Source organism: Ascidia mentula, chromosome 4 (assembly GCF_947561715.1).
Source record: "Ascidia mentula chromosome 4, kaAscMent1.1, whole genome shotgun sequence".
In the NCBI taxonomy this organism is placed as follows: Eukaryota; Metazoa; Chordata; class Ascidiacea; order Phlebobranchia; family Ascidiidae; genus Ascidia; species Ascidia mentula.
In genome coordinates, this window is record NC_138569.1 from 12,644,026 (window position 1) to 12,668,170 (window position 24,145).

At 40.5% G+C, this 24,145-nt stretch overlaps 1 protein-coding gene across 1 annotated transcript in view; it reads left to right on the forward strand.

The window, feature by feature from the left end:
• The first annotated feature begins 809 nt into the window (after nt 1-809).
• The window catches only part of LOC145898106 (mucin-2-like), a 109,962-nt gene continuing 86,626 nt past the window's right edge, over nt 810-24,145 (forward strand). Inside the window, exons 1-34 of the mRNA XM_082986543.1 lie at nt 810-859; nt 959-978; nt 1,141-1,222; nt 2,206-2,330; nt 2,612-2,822; nt 5,134-5,222; nt 5,828-5,937; nt 6,058-6,296; nt 6,353-6,509; nt 7,008-7,117; nt 7,174-7,343; nt 7,835-8,056; nt 8,124-8,293; nt 8,358-8,473; nt 8,636-8,764; nt 8,827-9,010; nt 9,081-9,269; nt 9,328-9,477; nt 9,535-9,672; nt 9,731-9,952; nt 10,012-10,098; nt 10,159-10,270; nt 10,328-10,557; nt 10,626-10,726; nt 10,789-11,060; nt 11,121-11,539; nt 11,622-11,800; nt 11,895-12,070; nt 12,549-12,778; nt 13,126-13,329; nt 13,471-13,978; nt 14,277-14,375; nt 14,661-14,753; nt 14,973-15,749. Coding sequence (XP_082842669.1) covers nt 810-859; nt 959-978; nt 1,141-1,222; nt 2,206-2,330; nt 2,612-2,822; nt 5,134-5,222; nt 5,828-5,937; nt 6,058-6,296; nt 6,353-6,509; nt 7,008-7,117; nt 7,174-7,343; nt 7,835-8,056; nt 8,124-8,293; nt 8,358-8,473; nt 8,636-8,764; nt 8,827-9,010; nt 9,081-9,269; nt 9,328-9,477; nt 9,535-9,672; nt 9,731-9,952; nt 10,012-10,098; nt 10,159-10,270; nt 10,328-10,557; nt 10,626-10,726; nt 10,789-11,060; nt 11,121-11,539; nt 11,622-11,800; nt 11,895-12,070; nt 12,549-12,778; nt 13,126-13,329; nt 13,471-13,978; nt 14,277-14,375; nt 14,661-14,753; nt 14,973-15,749 — 6,370 coding nt within the window. The remainder of the gene's footprint in view (nt 860-958; nt 979-1,140; nt 1,223-2,205; nt 2,331-2,611; nt 2,823-5,133; nt 5,223-5,827; nt 5,938-6,057; nt 6,297-6,352; nt 6,510-7,007; nt 7,118-7,173; nt 7,344-7,834; nt 8,057-8,123; nt 8,294-8,357; nt 8,474-8,635; nt 8,765-8,826; nt 9,011-9,080; nt 9,270-9,327; nt 9,478-9,534; nt 9,673-9,730; nt 9,953-10,011; nt 10,099-10,158; nt 10,271-10,327; nt 10,558-10,625; nt 10,727-10,788; nt 11,061-11,120; nt 11,540-11,621; nt 11,801-11,894; nt 12,071-12,548; nt 12,779-13,125; nt 13,330-13,470; nt 13,979-14,276; nt 14,376-14,660; nt 14,754-14,972; nt 15,750-24,145) is intronic.

The following is a 24,145-nucleotide window of genomic DNA, read 5'->3' on the forward strand; positions in this document are numbered from 1 at the left end:
TTTGCAGTGAAGTTCTAATATAACACCACACATGAACGTGCACATCTGTGTCTAGACAAAGGTTATCGGCGACAGAGTTCAAGAAATTCAATTCTTAACCTTGTCTATTCACAGTCTATCTTTTACATTTTGCCTTTGATCATGCTTCCACAAGAAATTCCAATGATTAGGGCCTGCTGTTCACTATATACCCACTGTATGGGCTACTAAACATTCACGAATATACACCGCATTTTCATTTGGATGTATTTTATGTTTCCAACATATTTTAACGCCCAATGGCTTTCTATTCTACGGCGAATTGAAAATATTGTGGGTATTCTGTGGATCAATGACTAGATCACTTTAGTTGGCGTCGAAGATGAAACCATCGTATCCGTGTAGCGTTTGGAAAAAAACAACACACTTATGAAAGTCGTGAGTCGAGAAACGTTGTCGATGGTCCTTGGTGCCCCAATGAAAAAGTTGATTTTGACTAGATGAAGATGATGCCAGCTGTAACCCGGAGCTTAAATTGCTCTTCTAACAACAGTCAAGGACCAAATTTAAGAAGTACTTGATTGATTTTACAGCAAGTAAAAGTTGTAAGAGTTGTTACAGGCGCAGATGGTTGCACAATGTTACCGTATTGCACCACTGATAAGTACTTTTACACATCATTGTGCGTTGTCAGCCGGATGTAACTTCACCTATATAAAGAAGCTATCCCAGCGTTTTGTAGCAAAAGGGCGCAAGAGCGCGCCGACGTTACTGCGTTTAGTTGAATAAAAGACAAAACGTTACAGATACCTGGAAGAAAATCGAAGGGAATGTCCTTAGTAGCGTTTTTGCTCTGTTTATGTGCTGCTGTCCCCCACAGGTAATTTTTATCCAAGTATGCAATAAATCTTTAAAAAGTTGCATAAATTCAACAAAAAAGTTGCATAAAGTATACATTAATTAAACTTTATTTTAACAGCGTCAACGGCTACGTTCCAGGTAAATTATGCATTTTTTTGAAGACAAATACGTGTGTATTTGAAAACTAGTTGAAAACTTTAAAAACTTAACCAAAAAGCATATTTATTTATTTATAAAAATTTTATGTGCTAGTATGATAGACTTCATACCCTTGTAACATTTTACCTATGGTTGATTCAGATGTTTTAGATCTTGGCAACTGCAAAAACCTGATAAAGCCACAATTTGGCGAGATGGAGTATGAAACGGTTGGAAACGTAATGTTAGTATACCTCATAAGTTTATTTTGTTGCGTTTTCGTAGGTTTTTGTAGCGGCATACACCGTGTACGTAAAATTTACGAATTGCTAAATTTTTGCGCAACACAGTCACACTGCATCAAACAAAGATTTTGTGCATATTTTTTGTGCACGCTGAGCGAGAGCGTATTTTAAGTGGTTCTTAACCTTTTGTAACTCGCCGAACTTTTTGGATCCTCCGCAAACATTTGTCGAACCCCGATAACAATAAGACACGCACAAATAGCAAACAAAACGGAATACGAACTGAAATCAATCTAACACAATTTTGATGAATTTGGGTTATTGTGTACAAGCAAAGTAATTTTCGCATGCAGGATGCTATGTTATTTCGTTTTACCGCAACTAGAATGCAATGGTGTTCAAAGATGGGTCGGTAGAAATGACAGACATCACTAAAGTTCGAGATTTTTAATTCGCATAATATTCCATAGAAGGACGGGGTCATCACCATACTTGGTTAGATATTGTAGCTCTATAAAGCAAATCTAGCGGTGTCACCGAAATGTATTTTGATCGCACCACAGCATGTAAAAATATGTGTTGAAACACTCTTTTCTGAAGCCTAAGTATGTCATGTATGTGCTAATGGTAACAATTCAATCTCCCAGTGCCTACGAAACTAACGAAATTAAATATTTTTGTTTCTGCACTTAATTCAAAAAGAAAAAGTTGACTAAAACGTTCGCTGATTTTTTGTAAATCGTTGGACTTTCCTCTGACCCATAAAGCGTCGCCAAATCCAGGTTAAGAACCACTGTTTTAGGGCTGCACCGCTGCTTGTACCATGCTCTCACCACAATTTTTCCCTTGGAGAAACTCAGGGAGTTATTGCGTTATTGTACATATGCCCAACTATCTTTCCAAGTAGAGCCAAAATATATTTTAATGTTCAAGTCGTTTCTGAAATTAATTAAAGATACTATTGGTCTTTAAACTATTTTAGGACATGCACTGTTTCGTGTCAATCTGGATATAAGTTTGAAGGGATGAATCCAGGAGAAACAATTGAATCTCTTTGTCAATCCGATGAAGGTGATTGGTCTTTGACGGATTTTCCCTTGTGTGTTGGTAAGTTATATAAAGCCAATATTGATTTTACCTTATTAATATATTAAATTTTCTCTATATAAAAAGTAATACCAAGTGGCTCAAAATATTAAATTATGCATCCTCCTTAACACATTGCCTATGTTATGATTGATAAATTGGTTGTAGGATGTTTGTCCAAACATCTCCTGACAAGGTTTGGAGGATGAAATAGTTGTCAGCAATAATATTTGATCAGCACATATATTGACTTATTTAGACCTGTTTTTGAATTGTTTTTTTTTTATCATTGTAAACCACAGAGGCTACGTGCGAAGCTATGAAACCAAAAAATTCTGCTGGTGAGCCAGACTGCACTGATGTTGGAAATCTTCGCATTTGCGACATATCCTGTTTGGAAGGGTTCCGGGCTAGTCACACTCATCTTTACGCCTGTAATTTGGAAACAGGGGTTTGGCAGCCTAGTTTTAAAGAAAACAATCGGTTCCCTGCCTGCATCAAAGGCGCAAAAAAGTAAGATACATTTTTGACACATTTTGGTATTCAGGACAAAAGGCGAGAGAATTATTATATACTGCGACTCAAAAAATTTCCTATTTTGTTGTTTATAATATGTTTAAACGTAGTGATGTTCCCAATTCCAAATTATCCGGCCCGGCCGGATCCGGATAGTTATTATTCAAATCCGGCCGGATAATTTGGATCCGGCAGTTTGTTAACACCGATTCGTGTATTTTATCGGTATGGCAAAAATGTTTGATTGCCAAACAGAATGCTATGTTAAGGTTAGCCTGTCATGAGTGGAACAAATAAATGTGGGCATTTATTAATATAGTAAAACACGTCACGAAAAACCTTAATAACAAATAACAGAAAAATCTTACGTCGGCGAGTATAACAGACTGGGTCCCGAAAACGAGTAATTTGCGAAATGTTTGTCCGCTTTTAGGACAAAAATGCCTTCCCAACTATCCGGTAAAATTAAGTGTATTATCCGGCCGGGTCCGGGTATTGAAAATTGGTCAATATCCGGCAGGGTCCGGGTACCCGGATCCGGCGCAACACATCACCATTTAAACGTACATGAAAAATTTATCATGGCGAACTCGCCGATTAACTTTATGCCCGCTAAAGACATGGTAACGAATTGTTGCACGCGCATATGTGAAATAATTTAGCCTACTAAAACACAACATTGTTAATACCAAACTGAAATACAAAAACTAACAGTAAGAACCAAAATACTTGACCTCTGTTCGTCTTGTCAGTGGGAATAGAAAAAAGGTGGCATGACGTTATAAGGAAAAGTAACGACAAAAAACCTGCCGACAAGAACAGGGAGCAAGAACGTGTGCGGCTGCCACTGATAATCGTCATACGTAACAAACGGTTTAACACTTGCGTGGCAAGAGAAGGTATAAGATTGACGGTTGCGTTGATTCTGCGAAACCGTATTCTTGCATATCAGTAAGATGTACGTGTGGACTATTTAACCAAAACTTGACCATGGGCGTTTACTGTCTTAAAGTCACGGCAAGGCAAGATAACGTTTGCCTACGGTTGCTTTAATGTGATGACAGTCTGTTGCAAAAAACTGTCTTGCTTGCCGTTGGCTACCGTAGAAAATCAGGCTTGGCCAAAAAATCTCTTCTGTCTTGAAACCTGCTTGCTCGATGTCTCACAGTTGAAAGTTCGAACGAAGGGGTACCAGTTTGCAGGGTACGCGGATGCGCTGGCAGTTGGTCTTGATGATGCTAGCGCAATGAGTCTCAATGAAGGACTGATAACCTGTCGGCTAGTTGCCACTGAATTGTCTGTCCACCTGTGCACTCGGCTGAGATCCGGACAGGCGGAATAATCCGAATAATGTTTATCGATAAAATCCAATAGGCGAAATAGAATCGAATAGAATGGAATAGAATAGAATAGAATAGAATAGAATCAAATGGAATTGTCAGAAAGGCGAAAGCGTTACCGGATAAACTGGCAGTCATGTGATATGCGATATTGTTAGAGAAAAGCAGTGGACTCGTAAATACTATGTGGATATAAAAGTGTCTAGTAGTGCATTACTAAATATAACGTGTTCCGTCAAACACAAACCTACTGAATAATGGAATACGGAAAAAAGTTGTTCAGCAGCTTCCCAGCTGTGGCGGATTATATAGGCGCCTAATCCATGTTGTCACTTTGTTTCGTGACTTTGACGTAGGCGGGTGGCCATCCATTCCACCTTGTCGAGAACCTTAGAACTACTGTGACGTGCGGGTGTAAAGCCTTTTTTTCAGAAGGGATTTTTATTGTTTACGAAACGTGTAGACCATGCGTAATCATGTACTTGGGGAATCACAACCGCAATGCTTTACACTTTAACTTCGCGAGACTATCGTTAAAATCGTCAAATTTAGTTAATTATCTCAAAACTTTTTGCTAGTTACATTCTTGTTTTATATCTGTGAAATCATTGCTTATGTCTTTAAGATTCCTGTGATTACACATTTAAACACAAAAACCAGTCAGCAACAAGGGTATTTTGAAGAACTACATCACAGTGATACACGTTGTTGTAATGCCTGCGCAAAACTGTAGAATAATTGCTGTTGTCGATAATATCAACATTTTTGCAGAGAAAGTGTTTTCGCTTGTCATTTAATAGTTTGTAGCCCAGTAAGTTTGTGTATTTATCTTCGACCATGGTATTTAATAGGGAGTTGAGCAATACCGACGATACCTAGGTGAAATATGCCTATATTTAACATGTAACAACAAACAAAACCCATGCCAAACAACATAGAAAATTTATGAAATTACATGTTTAAACCAGATGCAAAACACTGAGTCCACCAGTTAATGGCTTTGTGGAATGCAACGTTACAGACCACGAGCAAAGATGCTTCCCAAGTTGTCCCACAGGTATTTATTCCATTCTAAACTAGTAATAAAACTGTCACTATTCAATCTCATTCGATTTAAATCTTTGGTTTATTAATGTACTGCCACTTGACGCAGTTGCGTCGCCAACCCAAACATTTTTTTATCGGTTTTAAGTCACAAACAAGACATTTAGAAAAATGGTTACGCGAATCTTTAATTTAGCAATTTGTTTGTGGCGTGTTGATTTTTTTGTCGTTGTTTCTCTGACCATACGAAATTATACGTCGTCACAGCAAATGTGGGCTATGTTTTTTGAAATGGCAAGAAGTATGTTGGCCGTGCCAATAATAAAAAGCTCGATTAAACTTTACTTGTTGACCAATCTCTAAAACATTATCCCTTGGCTGGTAGTCACCAACTGTAGCTCATTTTTATGATAATTTTATGATGAAGCCCTTTGCATTGGTTTTGGTAAGCTATTGTGCATTAATGGATATGTTTTTGACGTCACCTGATGCTACCATGTTCTTTTGATTTGATATTCCGATGCTGATTTTGAAAACAACAAACTAAATTATAGGGCCACCATACAAACCACATATTGATCTCTTGGCTACTTTTTAAGGTAATTTTTCTTACCTCAGGATTTAAATTTTCTGTCAAAATACCTGTTTCTGGCTATTTTCGATGTGGTGAAGGAGGTAATTGGTTACCTGGTTCCAGCATTCCAGACTGCGTCGAAAAGCCAGACGCTGTATGTAGACATATTTTTTTGTTTATAGATCATGTTATTGTTGCCATAAAGTGAATATAATTGTTGTTGTTATAATATGTGTCGTTATTTTTGAAGTTACCGATTTTATTGTATTGTAAGGTAAATCCACTTGGTGTCGGACACTTTACCGGAATTTATACCGACGTAAAAGCGCCGGCCGATTTGACTGGAACATGCTACACATGGGGTCAACACCATTACCGTACATTCGATGGCACGACTTACAGATTTCGAGGCGCTTGCACTTATGTTTTAGCTAAGGACATCGTCGACAACACTTTTGCAGTGCACGTAATTAATGATGGTGATTGTGACGGATCCGAAACTGGTTGCAAGAGGTAGATTGTTTTCGATACACTGAGATAAGTGCGTTACTGATTGGTTAATACTCTAGGAGCGTACTCATAGTGTACGGAGAAGACATGCTTCGGCTCGAAAACGATGTTGCAACTGGCGAAGCATCAGCTTACGGCGGTACATGCAAGCTAACTCTCCCGGAGTACATTTATGGTTTGTCGGTGGAACGAATCGCAGGTTACATTGTAGTCAAGGTAAGGCAATGTTTTGAAAAAATAGAAAAATATATCGTGACTACCAACGCGGAATTATTTTGTGCTTTTTGGCAATTTGATTTGAAGTTAAGCCTACTCGTTTTTTGTTTGTTATTATCATTTAGCGCGAGTTGTTTTAAACTACGCTGTGGAGCAAAAGACGTTGTAAATTAAAAAAAAAATATTTCTGGCATTACATATTGCTTGGTAGGTTTGGTCTGTTTTTACGCTTTAACAACCACTTACTAATAATAACAAATGTTTCAAACTATAGTATGATTTGCTGAATGTATACATTTATATTTTTACTAATTAAAATCACTTTAATAAAGTAGCGCTTCAGGCAAACGTTATTTGCTTTGAAGTCTGGATTTGCGAACAACAAGCTGGTTCAGAGCTGCAGCAACTGTCGAGAAGATATATATACCCAATACTTGTTACCTTTCTGTTAACAGGACCCACGTTTGCATTCTGTTTGTGATTGTAACAATTTTATAGGATAGTGCAAACACCCTGTACGTTAAATGGGATGGCAAAGAGCAAATTTGGGTCCATGTTGATGAGGACATGTTCGGCAAAACTGCTGGTCTTTGTGGAACGTTTAACAGGTTGACATAGAGTTTTCAAAACTAGGTTTATTTCATTGTTATGTTTGAAACATTAGGGATTGTTCGGACGACTTTACGATTGTGGAAGACGATGAACCTCGGGTGGTGAAAGATGTTGCATTTTTTGCAAACAGTTGGAAAGCAATTTCTACCTGTTCTGAAGCTGGAAGTCAGCCGTTTTGTGCCTGGGGTGAAGGAGTTCCAATGGAGCAGAGGCTGTTAACAGGTAGATAGTTATGTAACAAGACTCGGGTGTATAATAGAGTCTAAAACACACAAAAAAAGCAATTTTAAAATATTTTGGTGTTACGTGACAAGTTTAAAGTTAAAATTAACCCGAACGTTCTGGAACGGCGTACCAGTAAATGAACTCTTGCCGGTACGCCGTATGAATTCAACGGCTGGCGTCTTTTAAATAGTTATGAGAAACTTAAATTTCGTAAATTTACTCACTTATTTAAAGAAATCTCACCTGGTATACAAAAACTTTGAGGTTTATTTTTTCATATTTAAATTTAATCGTTTAAATAAGAAGTGTTTAATTTTTTAACCCTGCTGGAGCATTAAACGATTACCCTTTTTGTAAAACAATAATTGAAGCAGTCTGCCTCAAAAGACAGGTTGAATAGCAAACCTGTGTCAACCTTGGCCTATAATGCACAGTGTTACTTTTAAAAAAAAAATTTTTGGCCTTTTGAATAAAACCGCCTGCTTCAGGTAAAGCTTTGGAGATGTGTGGCACAATCATGAGCAGTACATGTCATGAAGCTGTCGATCCTCTGCCATACTTTGAATCATGCAAAGAAGACGTGTGTTTCTATAGTGCACATCCCAATTCTGTGTGCTCATCGATGGCCGCGTACTTTCGGGAATGTGCTAGACGTGGCGTGCATGTTGAGTGGCGAATTGAAGGAGTCTGCGAAGAAATGTGTCCTTTAGGTAACTGGGTTTAATGTTTTTTTACGATCTTGCTGGTGCCAATTGACTATACACGTATCTTAAAAAGGTATGGTGTTTGATCACTGTGGAACATCATGTCCACTTACCTGCTCTGGGCGCGAGTACAACTGCGAAGATCGACATTGCATTGATGGATGTCATTGTCCGAAAGATATGTACCTTCAAGATGGCGAATGCGTGAAAAAGTCTGCTTGTCCATGTCAATTCGGAAAACGTGTATGCACATGAAGTACGTTACATTGTACGATGTAAATATATTTTGTTTTATTTTACTACACAGACATACAAACCAAAAAGCAAAATTAGGCGCGATTGCAACCAATGTGTATGTGCTCGTGGCAAATGGGTATGCACGAAAAACCGATGCGACGGTATTTGTCGCACGTATGGAGACAGGCAAGTTTGTCACTCTAAATACAGTTAAATGTTTGCATTTGTACAAAAACTAAAAAGCCGATAGAATTTATTTGTTCCAAGTCATCTTTTTTATAAGTTTATCTTTTCAAATATAATTTAACCCTTTTAAGTGGTTGCCTTAAAATACTAATCGGTGCCTAGGCATTACGAAACTTTTGACGGAGCTGAATTTAACATGAGGGTCGATCAAGACTGCTCATACATTCTTGCAAGGTCCAGTGGTGTACAAGATATTTCGTTTGAAATTGTCATTGAAAACGAAAGATGCATGTAAGTATACCACTCAATTTGCGTATGAATTTTTTTAATACAAACCTTGTGATGCTGTTTAGAAAAACATCTGCTAGTGGTATAAAAGAATGGCAACAATGTACGCGTAATCTTGGTATCACCGTAAATGGTGTGGACGTAAAATTATTGTCTGGAGGCATTGTTTTGCATAAAGGTAAAAATGTAAAACTTCCTTTTGTTGCCGATTCTTTTTCGGTTGAAGACGTAACATCTGAATTTCAAAAGGTTTGTTGCTAGTCTACCAGCTGTTGCAGCTTGTAAATTTATATATATATATATATATTATAATTAAAAGGTCACAATATGGAACGGAATGACTGCACTTTGGGACAAACGTTCGCACTGCCAAATTCGGGCGAAGAGCAATATGTGCGGTTTAATTGCAGGTCTTTGTGGGAATTTTAACTCGATTCAAGATGATGATAAATGGGCACCCGACGGTATTACCCACGAAGACATCTATGAATTTTCAAGTTTGTGGCAGGTATTGTTGCAACATTTCGGTTTATGCAAACCAATTTTTTTGACATTTGTTTTAATAGACTTCGGTTTGTCCTGGTGCCCCACGATGGGACCCAATGAAAATGCATCCTTGCAAAGTGAACAGCATTAATAAACAATATGCTCGTGAAATATGCGGCCAATTAAGAAGTCCTCCATTCCTGCAATGTCACGACATTGTTGAATATAACGTAAACAAGAATATAAAACCAACAATTCTTACAATTTACTCACAAATATATTTTTAGCCATATTACGAGTCTTGTTTGTTTGATTTTTGTAATTCCCCAACAAGACAAATTGCCTGCAACATATTTTCTACATACACATTATCATGTAGCAAACAAGGAGTCGTATTTGATTGGCGGGCCAAAACTGGATGTGAAGTAAGTATATGGGCTATTATTCCCTCTTTTGCATGTTTACAATTTTGTATTTTGACAGGAATTGTGCACCACTGGAATGCTTTGGTCTGAGTGTGCCAAATCCTGTGAAGCATCTTGCGGTGCGATTCACGAGGAAGTACCATGTAGTGAGGAATGTATTCCGGGTTGTACATGCCCTGAAGGTCAAGTACTTAGTTACGAGGGTACCTGCATAGCCACAGAAGAATGTCCTTGCTTTTTCGACAATGAAAAGTATTTACCATCGGAGTCTCACATGCAGGTTCGCAAATGCAAAAAGTGGTAGTTAGGGCATAAGCACCTTGATCATTTTTCTTGTAGGATTGCAACGTGTGTGAGTGCCACAAAGGAAAGTGGGAATGTACTGACAACTACTGCCCTGTTTCTGAAGACTGCTCCGAAACAGAGGCAGGATTGCTTACCTGAGTTATGTTAAACTTACCACATGTTTTAATTGCTTGTTTGTAGGAATTTGTAACCTGCAAATGGAAAGATCAAATAACTTGTTTTAGTATGCATTTACCTCAAGACGACCCAACTAAACCTGAACATTGCATATCTGGCTGTCAATGCCTCGAAGGTCAGAAGTGTCTTTAAATATTTTCTCTTTTGTAATTAACATTAGCCGGTCTTGCAGGATTGGTATTGGATGAAACTATTGGCGAATGTGTGCAAAGGGAACAATGTCCATGTGTATATGGAGGAAAAAGTTACAGAGAAGGGGAAGAAATGCGCAAGGATTGCAACACCTGCAACTGTACAGGTGGAATTTGGACCTGCACAGAAAATGTGTGCCAAGGCGAATGTAGGGCGTATGGCGCCACGCACATCACAACATTTGATGGACACTACTACAAATTTGGTCAGGTAAATTTATTTGAAGTTTGCATAGTTTGGCAAGGAAATTGATATTAAAAGATCGGTGTTGATTCCAGGATTGCGAATACGTTTTAGCAAGAAACACTGAGGAAAACGAACACAATTTCCGAGTAAGTGTCACTAATGTTCCGTGTGGATCGTATGGAACCGTTTGCAGGTATTTCTATAAAAAAGCCTGTTCTTTTGTGTTTTACAAAAGTCAATGTGATATGTATTTAGCAAATCTATAACAATGATTGTTAACATGGGCACTGCCGAGGAGGAAGTTTTGTCACTAGTTCGCGGAAAGCGAGTTGAAACATCTAGAAACTCGGCATTTACTGCCCGATTTGCTGGACTTTTTGTATTTATCGATACAAAAATAGGCTTAACATTGCAATGGGACAAGGGAACATACCTAGCAATAAAAGTAACTGGTGAGCACTCAGGAAAAATTGAAGGTCTGTGTGGCAATTACGATCAGAATTCAAAAAATGATTTCAAAACAAACGGTACGTAATACCTATATTTTTGGCTTGTCCAAAGTGGCTTATTTTTCTGAGTTTCTTTAGGTGGAATTGAAGTCGGTGATCCCCTTGTAATGGCAGAATCCTGGCAGATTGGAATGTGCAAAGATCCAATTAGCGTGGATGACGTTGACGGTTGCCAGGGAAACCCGGGTCGTAGATCATGGGCAGAAGCCCGCTGTTCTGTGATCAAAACGAAATTTGCAGACTGTCACAGCTACGTAAACCCTGACCAGTATTATGAACGATGCGTATTTGACACCTGCGCTTGCAACACTGGAGGGGAATGCGAATGTTTTTGCACATCAATAGCCGCCTATGCACAAGAGTGTAACAAGCATGGTGCTCACCCGTACTGGAGAACTCAGGATATGTGCCCCATCCAGTGCGATGGATACCGTATATATAATCCTTGCGTCTCAGCATGCCCTATAACTTGTGACAACTACAACAGTCGTGCTAAGGTATATTCGTTTTAAACTATGCTATTGTCTGATCCATAAAAGTTGAATGCCAACTAACGTCTTGCTATGGCGTTTGGCGCAGATAGAGAAGGACTGTAAAGATTCTTGCGTCGAAGGATGTTCCTGCAAACCAAAGCTGGTTTACAGCCGTGAAGAAAAATGTTGTGTTGAAAGATCGAAATGTGTGTGTACTGTTCACGATGGTATACTATATGGGGAGGGTGACAAAATATTCCCATTATCAGACGAATGTAAAAGCTGGTAAGACTGTAATTTTCCGACCATGTTTACTGCATAATACTAGAAAAAGTGCCTTATATGCCTGTCAACAATTTTATTTGGAGTTTTGTTTTAGTTACTGCATGGATCATGCAATCCATTGTCTTGGTTTGCCGTGCCCTGACAGCTATTTACCTCCTGTTATGCCCTGTACTATACGATATTGGGAGAGAAAGGACCCAAAGAAGTACAATCCATTTCTTTTAAAACCTACCAGGGAAACCTGTAATTTGGAAATACATAAAGCGTTGGGTAGGTTTGTTAAAATAATTAATTAAGTTCCAGTAACCAAATCTATGAACGGTTAATTTGAATTCTACTAAACTTGATACATGATGACTTCTTATTACTTGTCACAAATTACGTGGTTAAACGTCAAGTTACGGTACATTGTGACGTCATTGTGTGATTGTGATGTGTAAATTACTGCACAGTGGTAACGGAATCATCATTAAAAAAGTGAGCAGATTGCCAGCAGCTTATTCTGCAGCAGAAAGTCAGTTTCAAAAACACGCCAATTAAATTAACCCGACAGCGTCGCCCCCCAAAATAACGGTCTAGGGTCAGACGCGACACTAATATAAAATAAGGGCATGGAACCAATCCCAGTTACTGATGATTTACTCTTTGGCAAAGTGTATTCTTAACAAAAATATATATATTGACATTACAAAAAACGCTACTACACTGGTGGTTTGTATAATTTCTGATGCACTTTAACACTTGATAGAACTCTGTCCAACGAGCAAGCAAAATACATGTGCATACAAATGTGGTTCTTTATGCCATGCGTGGAGATCAGCAACATACGAGTGTGTGCACGGAAACAACAATGAATGCTGCATGACTTGCGGGCAAACTGTTTCTGCATGTTCATCTGGCCAGGCACTTCGCGACGTGAAAACGTGTGTATCTACACAAGATTGTCCGTGTCTGCTTCCAAATGGAAATATTATTGCGGTAGGTTTAGCTAGCATGAGCTTGTTTTACATATCACCACACTACAACCTTACATTTTTTTAATTAATTTTTCCAAAACGGTTCAATGAACGTATTATTGAAACATAATTTAAGACGAAAGTATGCATTTCGAACCTGAAGAATTCCTTTAAATGAGAGAAGTATGTAACTTATATATTGTTGGAGAGGGATACGAAATTACCCGGATCAGTACCGGTCCGCATTGTCCAACTGCAGGTCGGGCCATTTGCCAGAGTGACAGTCCAAACTTTTATGTTTATTTTATCTACAAAGGTTATCTTGTTGGACAAATAGTAAGAAAGATATTTTTAAATTTCCTTTTGAAGCCCGGCGATAATTGGGATTGCCGAGTTACGTGCATTCGTTACTACTGCTGGAATAATGAATTGGAAGAATCACCGCTCATGGGATGTACGCCCGAAGCTGAAGAATATGTGGTTCCAGAAGAAATGACATACTCAAAAGAAACCGAGTATCCCAGTTACACTGCAATGGCCATAAAATATCCTGAACAAGAAGAAGTTGACAAGGTAAAATATGGATTGTTTCCCCATATTCCTTTAAGTAAAAATATTAATGTTTGTGTATCTATTTCTGTTCAACTTTATTATATAGCACTAAGTTTTTGATTTAGTTATTGACGTGCTGCAAAAATATGACCTCCAATTCAGGTTCTTGAAGAAGTTGCAGATTTAGTTAACAATGATCATGGTCAAAAAAGTGACGCCGTGGATGCAAATTCGGATGAGTACACATATGACAGTGCAGGAGAGTTGTTATCCAAGGTACACGATGAAAGCATTTTTTCTGACAACGTTGACGAACTGAAATCAAGTAAAATTGTTGAGGATAAAAATGACTTTGATTTCAATAAAGAAATAGAAAATAGTATTTTACAATATGATCGTGAAAAATCGGATGAACTTGACACCACACCAGCATTTGCATACGAAATCGTAAATGAAAATGCTATGTGCATTGACGTAACTGGACGAGAACGTAATTACGGGGAATGCTGGAAGAAAAGTCAAGACTCTTGCACTATTTGTACTTGCTTTGACCTGCAAGAAATACGCTGCACCAAACGTATTTGCTCAACAAAGCCACTCTGTGAAATGGGTCATAAAATTGTGGAGGAAATGAAAGATGGATGTTGCTCTTCTTATCGCTGCATAAAAGGTGAGCTAATAATAAATAGTTGTATTTACATAAGAAACTGAAGATACTTTTTTTTCATGAATCTGCTGACATAAATCAAAGGCTTGTTGCTTTAATAATGCACACAACACTAACAGTAATTTGATGTCGCATAGATAAAGACAATGCCTGATGGATTACAGATTCTCTCTTGGAATTAAAGTTGTGGTTTTGTGAACGTGATAAAAATAAACTTCAAATTTAAGTCAAATGCTTTAGGGGTTGTGCTGTTCGTGGAAGAAAATTTTTTTGCAGTAAGGCACAACAAATACATTTTTAGATACTTGTGACACAACGATGTGCACTCTTCCGCCAGCTTGCAAGTATTACGAGGACAAACTTATAACAAACCAGGAAGAATGCTGTGCAGACTATGAATGTATTTGCAATCGCTTAAAATGCGTCGATCTGGGAAGGCCTGAATGTCCTTCTCAAAGCATACGGCTAGAAGTTGACACAGAATCATGTTGCCCTGTAGCAAAATGTGTAAAAGTGACAACAAACTTTCTACCAACACCAGTTGACACCAAAATATATGGGCAATTATATGCCGATAATGCAAATGAATATAGGCATATGCCAGAAACAACAAAATCAGACGAAATTGATACTGGTATTGGATATGGCCCGAAACCATCGGCAACTTTGGTTAATGTATTCGAAGACGCATCTATGTTCAAACCTACCACACCTCTGTATGGTGATGATTACGGCCAACAACCGATCAAAGAAATAGGTTCAGAACATGTTGATACTGGTATTGAATATGGCCCGAAACCATCCGCACCTTTGGTTGAAGTGTTCGAAGAGGGTCAAGGATTAATACCGATGTCACCGGTCTATGGAGGTGATTTCGGTCAACAACCAATCAAACAATTAGATCCGGAATATGTAGATACTAGTATGGAATATGGCCCGAAAACATCTGCAACTCTGTTTAGTGGTGATTTCGGTCAACAACCGATCAAACCACTAGGTCCGGAATATGTTGATACTGGCATTGGATATGGGCCGAAACCATACACAACATTGGTTGACGTATTCGAAAACGAACCTATTTTCAAACCGACTACACCTCTGCTTGGTGGAGATTTCGGTCAACAACCAATCAAACAGTTACGTCCGGAATACGTTGATACTGGTATTGGATATGGCCCGAAAACATCCACAGAATTGGTTAACGTATTTGAAGAGGGAGTTATGTTTAAACCTACCACACCTCTGTTTGGTGATGATGTCGCACATCCTAATAAACGATTAGGTCCGGAATATGTTGATCATGGTATAGGATATGGCCCGAAACCATCCAGACCAATGGTTGACGAATTCGAAGACGCACCAATTTTCAATCCGACTACACCTCTGTTTGGTGGTGATTTCGGTCAACAACCGATCAAACAATTAGGTCCAAAATATGATGATACTGGTATTGGATATGGCCTGAAACCATCCGCAACTTTGGATGAAGCATTCGAAGAGACACCTACATTTAAACCTACCACACCTGTGTTTGGTGATGATTACGGTCCACAACCGATCAAAAAAATAGGTTCAGAATATGATGACCCTAGTATGGAATATGGCCCTAAACCATCCGCTCCTCTGTTTGGTGATGATTTCGGTCAACAACCGATCAAAAAATTCGGTCAGGATTATGTTGATGCTGGTATTGGTTATGGCCCTAAACCATCCACAGCATTGGTTGACGTATTCGAAGAAGGAATTATGTTTAAACCTACCACACCTCTGTTTGGTGATGATGTCGAACATCCTATTAAACAATTAGGTCCGGATTATGTTGATACTGGTATTGGATATGGCCCGAAACCATCCAAACCATTGATTGACGTATTCGAAGACGCACCAATGTTCAAACCTACCACACCTCTGTATGGTGGTGATTTCGGCAAAGAACCGATCAAACAATTAGGGTCGGAATATGTTGATACTGTTATTGGATATGGCCCGAAACCATCCGCACCTTTGGTTGAAGTATTCGAAGACGCACCTATGTTCAAACCTAAGACACCTCTGTATGGTGGTGATTTCGGTACACAACCGATCAAACAATTAGGTCCGGAATATGTTGATACTGTTATTGGATATGGCCCGAAACCATCCGCACCTTTGGTTGAAGTATTCGAAGACGCACCTATGTTCAAACCTAAGACACCTCTGTATGGTGGTGATTTCGGTACACAACCGATCAAACAATTAGGTCCGGAATATGTTGATACTGGTGTTGGATATGGCCCGAAACCTTTCGCACCTTTGGTTGAGGATTTCGATGAAGGACAAGGATTAAAACCGATGTCACCGGTCTATGGAGGTGATTTCGGTCCACATCCGTTAAAACAAATGGGTCCGGAATATGTTGATACTGCTTTTGGATATGGCCCGAAACCTTTCGCACCTTTGGTTGAGGAATTCGATGAAGGTCATGGATTAAAACCGATGTCACCTGTATATGGAGGTGATTTCGGTCCACAACCGATCAAACAATTAGGTCCGGAATATGTTGATACTGGTATTGGATATGGACCGAAACCATCCGCACCTTTGGTTGAAGTATTCGAAGAAGAACAAGGATTTAAACCGATGTCACCTGTCTATGGAGGTGATTTCGGTCCACATCCGATCAAACAATCAGTTCCGGAATATGTTGATACTGGTATTGGATATGGCCCGAAACCATCCGCGCCTTTGGTTGAAGTATTCGAAGAAGGACAAGGATTTAAACCGATGTCACCTGTCCATGGAGGAGATTTCGGTCCACATCCGATCAAACAATTAGGTCCGGAATATGTTGATACTGGTATTGGATATGGCCCGAAACCATCCACGCCTTTGGTTGAAGTATACGAAGAAGGACAAGGATTTAAACCGATGTCACATGTCTATGGAGGTGATTTCGGTCCACATCCGATCAAACAATTAGGTCCGGAATATGTTGATACTGGTATTGGATATGGCCCGAAACCATCCGCGCCTTTGGTTGAAGTATTCGAAGACTCACCTATGTTCAAACCTACTACACCTCTGTATGGTGGTGATTTAGGTGCACAACCGATCAAACAATTAGGTCCGGAATATGTTGATACTGGTATTGGATATGGCCCGAAACCATCCGCGCCTTTGGTTGAAGTATTCGAAGACGCACCTATGTTCAAACCTACCACACCTCTGTATGGTGGTGATTTCGTTAAACAACCGATCAAACAATTAGGTCCGGAATATGTTGATACTGCTTTTGGATATGGCCCGAAACCTTTCGCACCTTTGGTTGAGGAATTCGATGAAGGTCATGGATTAAAACCGATGTCACCTGTATATGGAGGTGATTTCGGTCCACAACCGATCAAACAATTAGGTCCGGAATATGTTGATACTGGTATTGGATATGGACCGAAACCATCCGCACCTTTGGTTGAAGTATTCGAAGAAGAACAAGGATTTAAACCGATGTCACCTGTCTATGGAGGTGATTTCGGTCCACATCCGATCAAACAATCAGTTCCGGAATATGTTGATACTGGTATTGGATATGGCCCGAAACCATCCGCGCCTTTGGTTGAAGTATTCGAAGAAGGACAAGGATTTAAACCGATGTCACCTGTCCATGGAGGAGATTTCGGTCCACATCCGATCAAACAATTAGGTCCGGAATATGTTGATACTGGTATTGGATATGGCCCGAAACCATCCACGCCTTTGGTTGAAGTATTCGAAGAAGGACAAGGATTTAAACCGATGTCACATGTCTATGGAGGTGATTTCGGTCCACATCCGATCAAACAATTAGGTCCGGAATATGTTGATACTGGTATTGGATATGGCCCGAAACCATCCGCGCCTTTGGTTGAAGTATTCGAAGAAGGACAAGGATTTAAACCGATGTCACCTGTCTATGGAGGAGATATCGGTCCACATCCGATCAAACAATTAGGTCCGGAATATGTTGATACTGGTATTGGATATGGCCCGAAACCATCTGCGCCTTTGGTTACAGCATTCGAAGACTCACCTATGTTCAAACCTACTACACCTCTGTATGGTGGTGATTTCGGAACACAACCGATCAAACAATTAGGTCCGGAATATGTTGATACTGGTATTGGATATGGCCCGAAACCATCCGCGCCTTTGGTTGAAGTATTCGAAGACGCACCTATGTTCAAACCTACCACACCTCTGTATGGTGGTGATTTCGTTAAACAACCGATCAAACAATTAGGTCCGGAATATGTTGATACTGGTATTGGATATGGCCCGAAACCATCCGCACCTTTGGTTGAAGTATTCGAAGACGCACCTATGTTCAAACCTACCACACCTCTGTATGGTGGTGATTTCGTTAAACAACCGATCAAACAATTAGGTCCGGAATATGTTGATACTGGTATTGGATATGGCCCGAAACCATCCGCACCTTTGGTTGAAGTATTCGAAGAAGGACAAGGATTTAAACCGATGTCACCTGTCTATGGAGGTGATTTCGGTCCACATCCGATCAAACAATTAGGTCCGGAATATGTTGATACTGGTATTGGATATGGCCCGAAACCATCCGCACCTTTGGTTGAAGTATTCGAAGACGCACCTATGTTTAAACCTACCACACCTCTGTATGGTGGTGATTTCGGTACACAACCGATCAAACAATTAGTTCCGGAATATGTTGATACTGGTATTGGATATGGCCCGAAACCATCCGCGCCTTTGGTTGAAGTATTCGAAGAAGGACAAGGATTTAAACCGATGTCACCTGTCCATGGAGGAGATTTCGGTCCACATCCGATCAAACAATTAGGTCCGGAATATGTTGATACCGGTATTGGATATGGCCCGAAACCATCCACGCCTTTGGTTGAATTATTCGAAGAAGGACAAGGATTTAAACCGATGTCACATGTCTATGGAGGTGATTTCGGTCCACATCCGATCAAACAATTAGGTCCGGAATATGTTGATACTGGTATTGGATATGGCCCGAAACCATCCGCGCCTTTGGTTACAGCATTCGAAGACTCACCTATGTTCAAACCTACTACACCTCTGTATGGTGGTGATTTCGGTACACAACCGATCAAACAATTAGGTCCGGAATATGTTGATACTGGTATTGGATATGGCCCGAAACCATCCGCGCCTTTGGTTGAAGTATTCGAAGACGCACCTATGTTCAAACCTACTACACCTCTGTATGGTGGTGATTTCGGTACACAACCGATCAAACAATTAGGTCCGGAATATGTTGATAATGGTATTGGATATGGCCCGAAACCATCCGCACCTTTGGTTGAAGTATTCGAAGAAGGACAAGGATTTAAGCCGATGTCACCTGTCTATGGAGGTGATTTCGGTCCACATCCGATCAAACAATTAGGTCCGGAATATGTTGATAATGGTATTGGATATGGCCCGAAACCATCCGCACCTTTGGTTGAAGTATTCGAAGAAGGACAAGGATTTAAGCCGATGTCACCTGTCTATGGAGGTGATTTCGGTCCACATCCGATCAAACAATTAGGTCCGGAATATGTTGATAATGGTATTGGATATGGCCCGAAACCATCCGCACCTTTGGTTGAAGTATTCGAAGAAGGACAAGGATTTAAACCGATGTCACCTGTCTATGGAGGTGATTTCGGTTCACATCCGATCAAACAATTAGGTCCGGAATATGTTGATAATGGTATTGGATATGGCCCGAAACCATCCGCACCTTTGGTTGAAGTATTCGAAGAAGGACAAGGATTTAAGCCGATGTCACCTGTCTATGGAGGTGATTTCGGTCCACATCCGATCAAACAATTAGGTCCGGAATATGTTGATACTGGTATTGGATATGGCCCGAAACCATCCGCGCCTTTGGTTACAGCATTCGAAGACTCACCTATGTTCAAACCTACTACACCTCTGTATGGTGGTGATTTCGGTACACAACCGATCAAACAATTAGGTCCGGAATATGTTGATACTGGTATTGGATATGGCCCGAAACCATCCGCGCCTTTGGTTGAAGTATTCGAAGACGCACCTATGTTCAAACCTACTACACCTCTGTATGGTGGTGATTTCGGTACACAACCGATCAAACAATTAGGTCCGGAATATGTTGATAATGGTATTGGATATGGCCCGAAACCATCCGCACCTTTGGTTGAAGTATTCGAAGAAGGACAAGGATTTAAGCCGATGTCACCTGTCTATGGAGGTGATTTCGGTTCACATCCGATCAAACAATTAGGTCCGGAATATGTTGATAATGGTATTGGATATGGCCCGAAACCATCCGCACCTTTGGTTGAAGTATTCGAAGAAGGACAAGGATTTAAGCCGATGTCACCTGTCTATGGAGGTGATTTCGGTCCACATCCGATCAAACAATTAGGTCCGGAATATGTTGATAATGGTATTGGATATGGCCCGAAACCATCCGCACCTTTGGTTGAAGTATTCGAAAACGCACCTATGTTTAAACCTACCACACCTCTGTATGGTGGTGATTTCGGTAGACAACCGATCAAACAATTAGGTCCGGAATATGTTGATACTGGTATTGGATATGGCCCGAAACCATCCGCACCTTTGGTTGAAGCATTCGAAGAAGGACAAGGATTTAAACCGATGTTACCTGTCTATGGAGGTGATTTCGGTCCACAACCAATCAAACAATTAGGTCCGGAATATGTTGATACTGGTATTGGATATGGCCCGAAACCATCCGCACCTTTGGTTGAAGCATTCGAAGAAGGACAAGGATTTAAACCGATGTTACCTGTCTATGGAGGTGATTTCGGTCCACAACCAATCAAACAATTAGGTCCGGAATATGTTGATACTGGTATTGGATATGGCCCGAAACCATTCACACCTGTGGTTGAAGTATTCGAAGACGCACCTATGTTCAAACCTACCACACCTCTGCATGGTGGTGATTTCGTTAAACAACCGATCAAACAATTAGGTCCGGAATATGTTGATACTGGTATTGGATATGGCCCGAAACCATCCGCACCTTTAGTTGAAGTATTCGAAGACGCACCTATGTTCAAACCTACTACACCTCTGTATGGTGGTGATTTCGGTACACAACCGATCAAACAATTAGGTCCGGAATATGTTGATACTGGTATTGGATATGGCCCGAAACCATCCGCACCTTTGGTTGAAGTATTCGAAGAAGGACAAGGATTTAAGCCGATGTCACCTGTCTATGGAGGTGATTTCGGTTCACATCCGATCAAACAATTAGGTCCGGAATATGTTGATACTGGTATTGGATATGGCCCGAAACCATCCGCACCTTTGGTTGAAGTATTCGAAGAAGGACAAGGATTTAAGCCGATGTCACCTGTCTATGGAGGTGATTTCGGTCCACATCCGATCAAACAATTAGGTCCGGAATATGTTGATACTGGTATTGGATATGGCCCGAAACCATCCGCGCCTTTGGTTACAGCATTCGAAGACTCACCTATGTTCAAACCTACTACACCTCTGTATGGTGGTGATTTCGGTACACAACCGATCAAACAATTAGGTCCGGAATATGTTGATACTGGTATTGGATATGGCCCGAAACCATCCGCGCCTTTGGTTGAAGTATTCGAAGACGCACCTATGTTCAAACCTACTACACCTCTGTATGGTGGTGATTTCGGTACACAACCGATCAAACAATTAGGTCCGGAATATGTTGATAATGGTATTGGATATGGCCCGAAACCATCCGCACCTTTGGTTGAAGTATTCGAAGAAGGACAAGGATTTAAGCCGATGTCACCTGTCTATGGAGGTGATTTCGGTTCACATCCGATCAAACAATTAGGTCCGGAATATGTTGATAATGGTATTGGATATGGCCCGAAACCATCCGCACCTTTGGTTGAAGTATTCGAAGAAGGACAAGGATTTAAGCCGATGTCACCTGTCTATGGAGGTGATTTCGGTCCACATCCGATCAAACAATTAGGTCCGGAATATGTTGATAATGGTATTGGATATGGCCCGAAACCATCCGCACCTTTGGTTGAAGTATTCGAAAACGCACCTATGTTTAAACCTACCACACCTCTGTATGGTGGTGATTTCGGTAGACAACCGATCAAACAATTAGGTCCGGAATATGTTGATACTGGTATTGGATATGGCCCGAAACCATCCGCACCTTTGGTTGAAGCATTCGAAGAAGGACAAGGATTTAAACCGATGTTACCTGTCTATGGAGGTGATTTCGGTCCACAACCAATCAAACAATTAGGTCCGGAATATGTTGATACTGGTATTGGATATGGCCCGAAACCATTCACACCTGTGGTTGAAGTATTCGAAGACGCACCTATGTTCAAACCTACCACACCTCTGCATGGTGGTGATTTCGTTAAACAACCGATCAAACAATTAGGTCCGGAATATGTTGATACTGGTATTGGATATGGCCCGAAACCATCCGCACCTTTAGTTGAAGTATTCGAAGACGCACCTATGTTCAAACCTACCACACCTCTGTATAGTGGTGATTTCGGTACACAACCGATCGAACAATTAGGTTCGGAATATGTTGATACTGGTATTGGATATGGCCCGAAACCATCCGCACCTTTGGTTGAAGTATTCGAAGAAGGACAAGGATTTAAACCGATGTCACCTGTCTATGGAGGTGATTTCGGTCCACATCCGATCAAACAATTAGTTCCGGAATATGTTGATACTGGTATTGGATATGGCCCGAATCCATCCGCGCCTTTGGTGGAAGTATTCGAAGACGCACCTATGTTCAAACCTACCACACCTCTGTATGGTGGTGATTTCGGTACACAACCGATCAAACAATTAGGTCCGGAATATGTTGATACTGGTATTGGATATGGCCCGAAACCATCCGCACCTTTGGTTGAAGTATTCGAAGAAGGACAAGGATTTAAACCGATGTCACTTGTCTATGGAGGTGATTTCGGTCCACATCCGATCAAACAATTAGGTCCGGAACATGTTGATACTGGTATTGGATATGGCCCGAAACCATCCGCACCTTTGGTTGAAGTATTCGAAGAAGGACAAGGATTTAAACCGATGTCACCTGTCTATGGAGGTGATTTCGGTCCTCATCCGAATAAACAATTAGGTCCGGAATATGTTGATACTGGTATTGGATATGGCCCGATATCATCCGTACCTTTGATTGAAGTATTCGAAGACGCACCTATGTTCAAACCTACCACACCTCTGTATGGTAGTGATTTCGGTAAACAACCGATCAAACAATTAGGTCCGGAAAATGTTGATACTGGTATTGGATATGGCCCGAAACCATCCGCACCTTTGGTTGAAGTATTCGAAGAAGGACAAGGATTTAAACCGATGTCACCTGTCTATGGAGGTGATTTCGGTCCACATCCGATCAAACAATTAGGTCCGGAATATGTTGATACTGGTATTGGATATGGCCCGAAACCATCCGCGCCTTTGGTTGAAGTATTCGAAGAAGGACAAGGATTTAAACCGATGTCACCTGTCTATGGAGGAGATTTCGGTCCACATCCGATCAAACAATTAGGTCCGGAATATGTTGATACTGGTATTGGATATGGCCCGAAACCATCCGCGCCTTTGGTTGAAGTATTCGAAGAAGGACAAGGATTTAAACCGATGTCACCTGTCTATGGAGGAGATATCGGTCCACATCCGATCAAACAATTAGGTCCGGAATATGTTGATACTGGTATTGGATATGGCCCGAAACCATCTGCGCCTTTGGTTACAGCATTCGAAGATTCACCTATGTTCAAACCTACTACACCTCTGTATGGTGGTGATTTCGGTACACAACCGTTCAAACAATTAGGTCCGGAATATGTTGATACTGGTATTGGATATGGCCCGAAACCATCCGCGCCTTTGGTTGAAGTATTCGAAGAGGCACCTATGTTCAAACCTACCACACCTCTGTATGGTGGTGATTTCGTTAAACAACCGATCAAACAATTAGGTCCGGAATATGTTGATACTGGTATTGGATATGGCCCGAAACCATCCGCACCTTTGGTTGAAGTATTCGAAGAAGGACAAGGATTTAAACCGATGTCACCTGTCTATGGAGGTGATTTCGGTCCACATCCGATCAAACAATTAGGTCCGGAATAT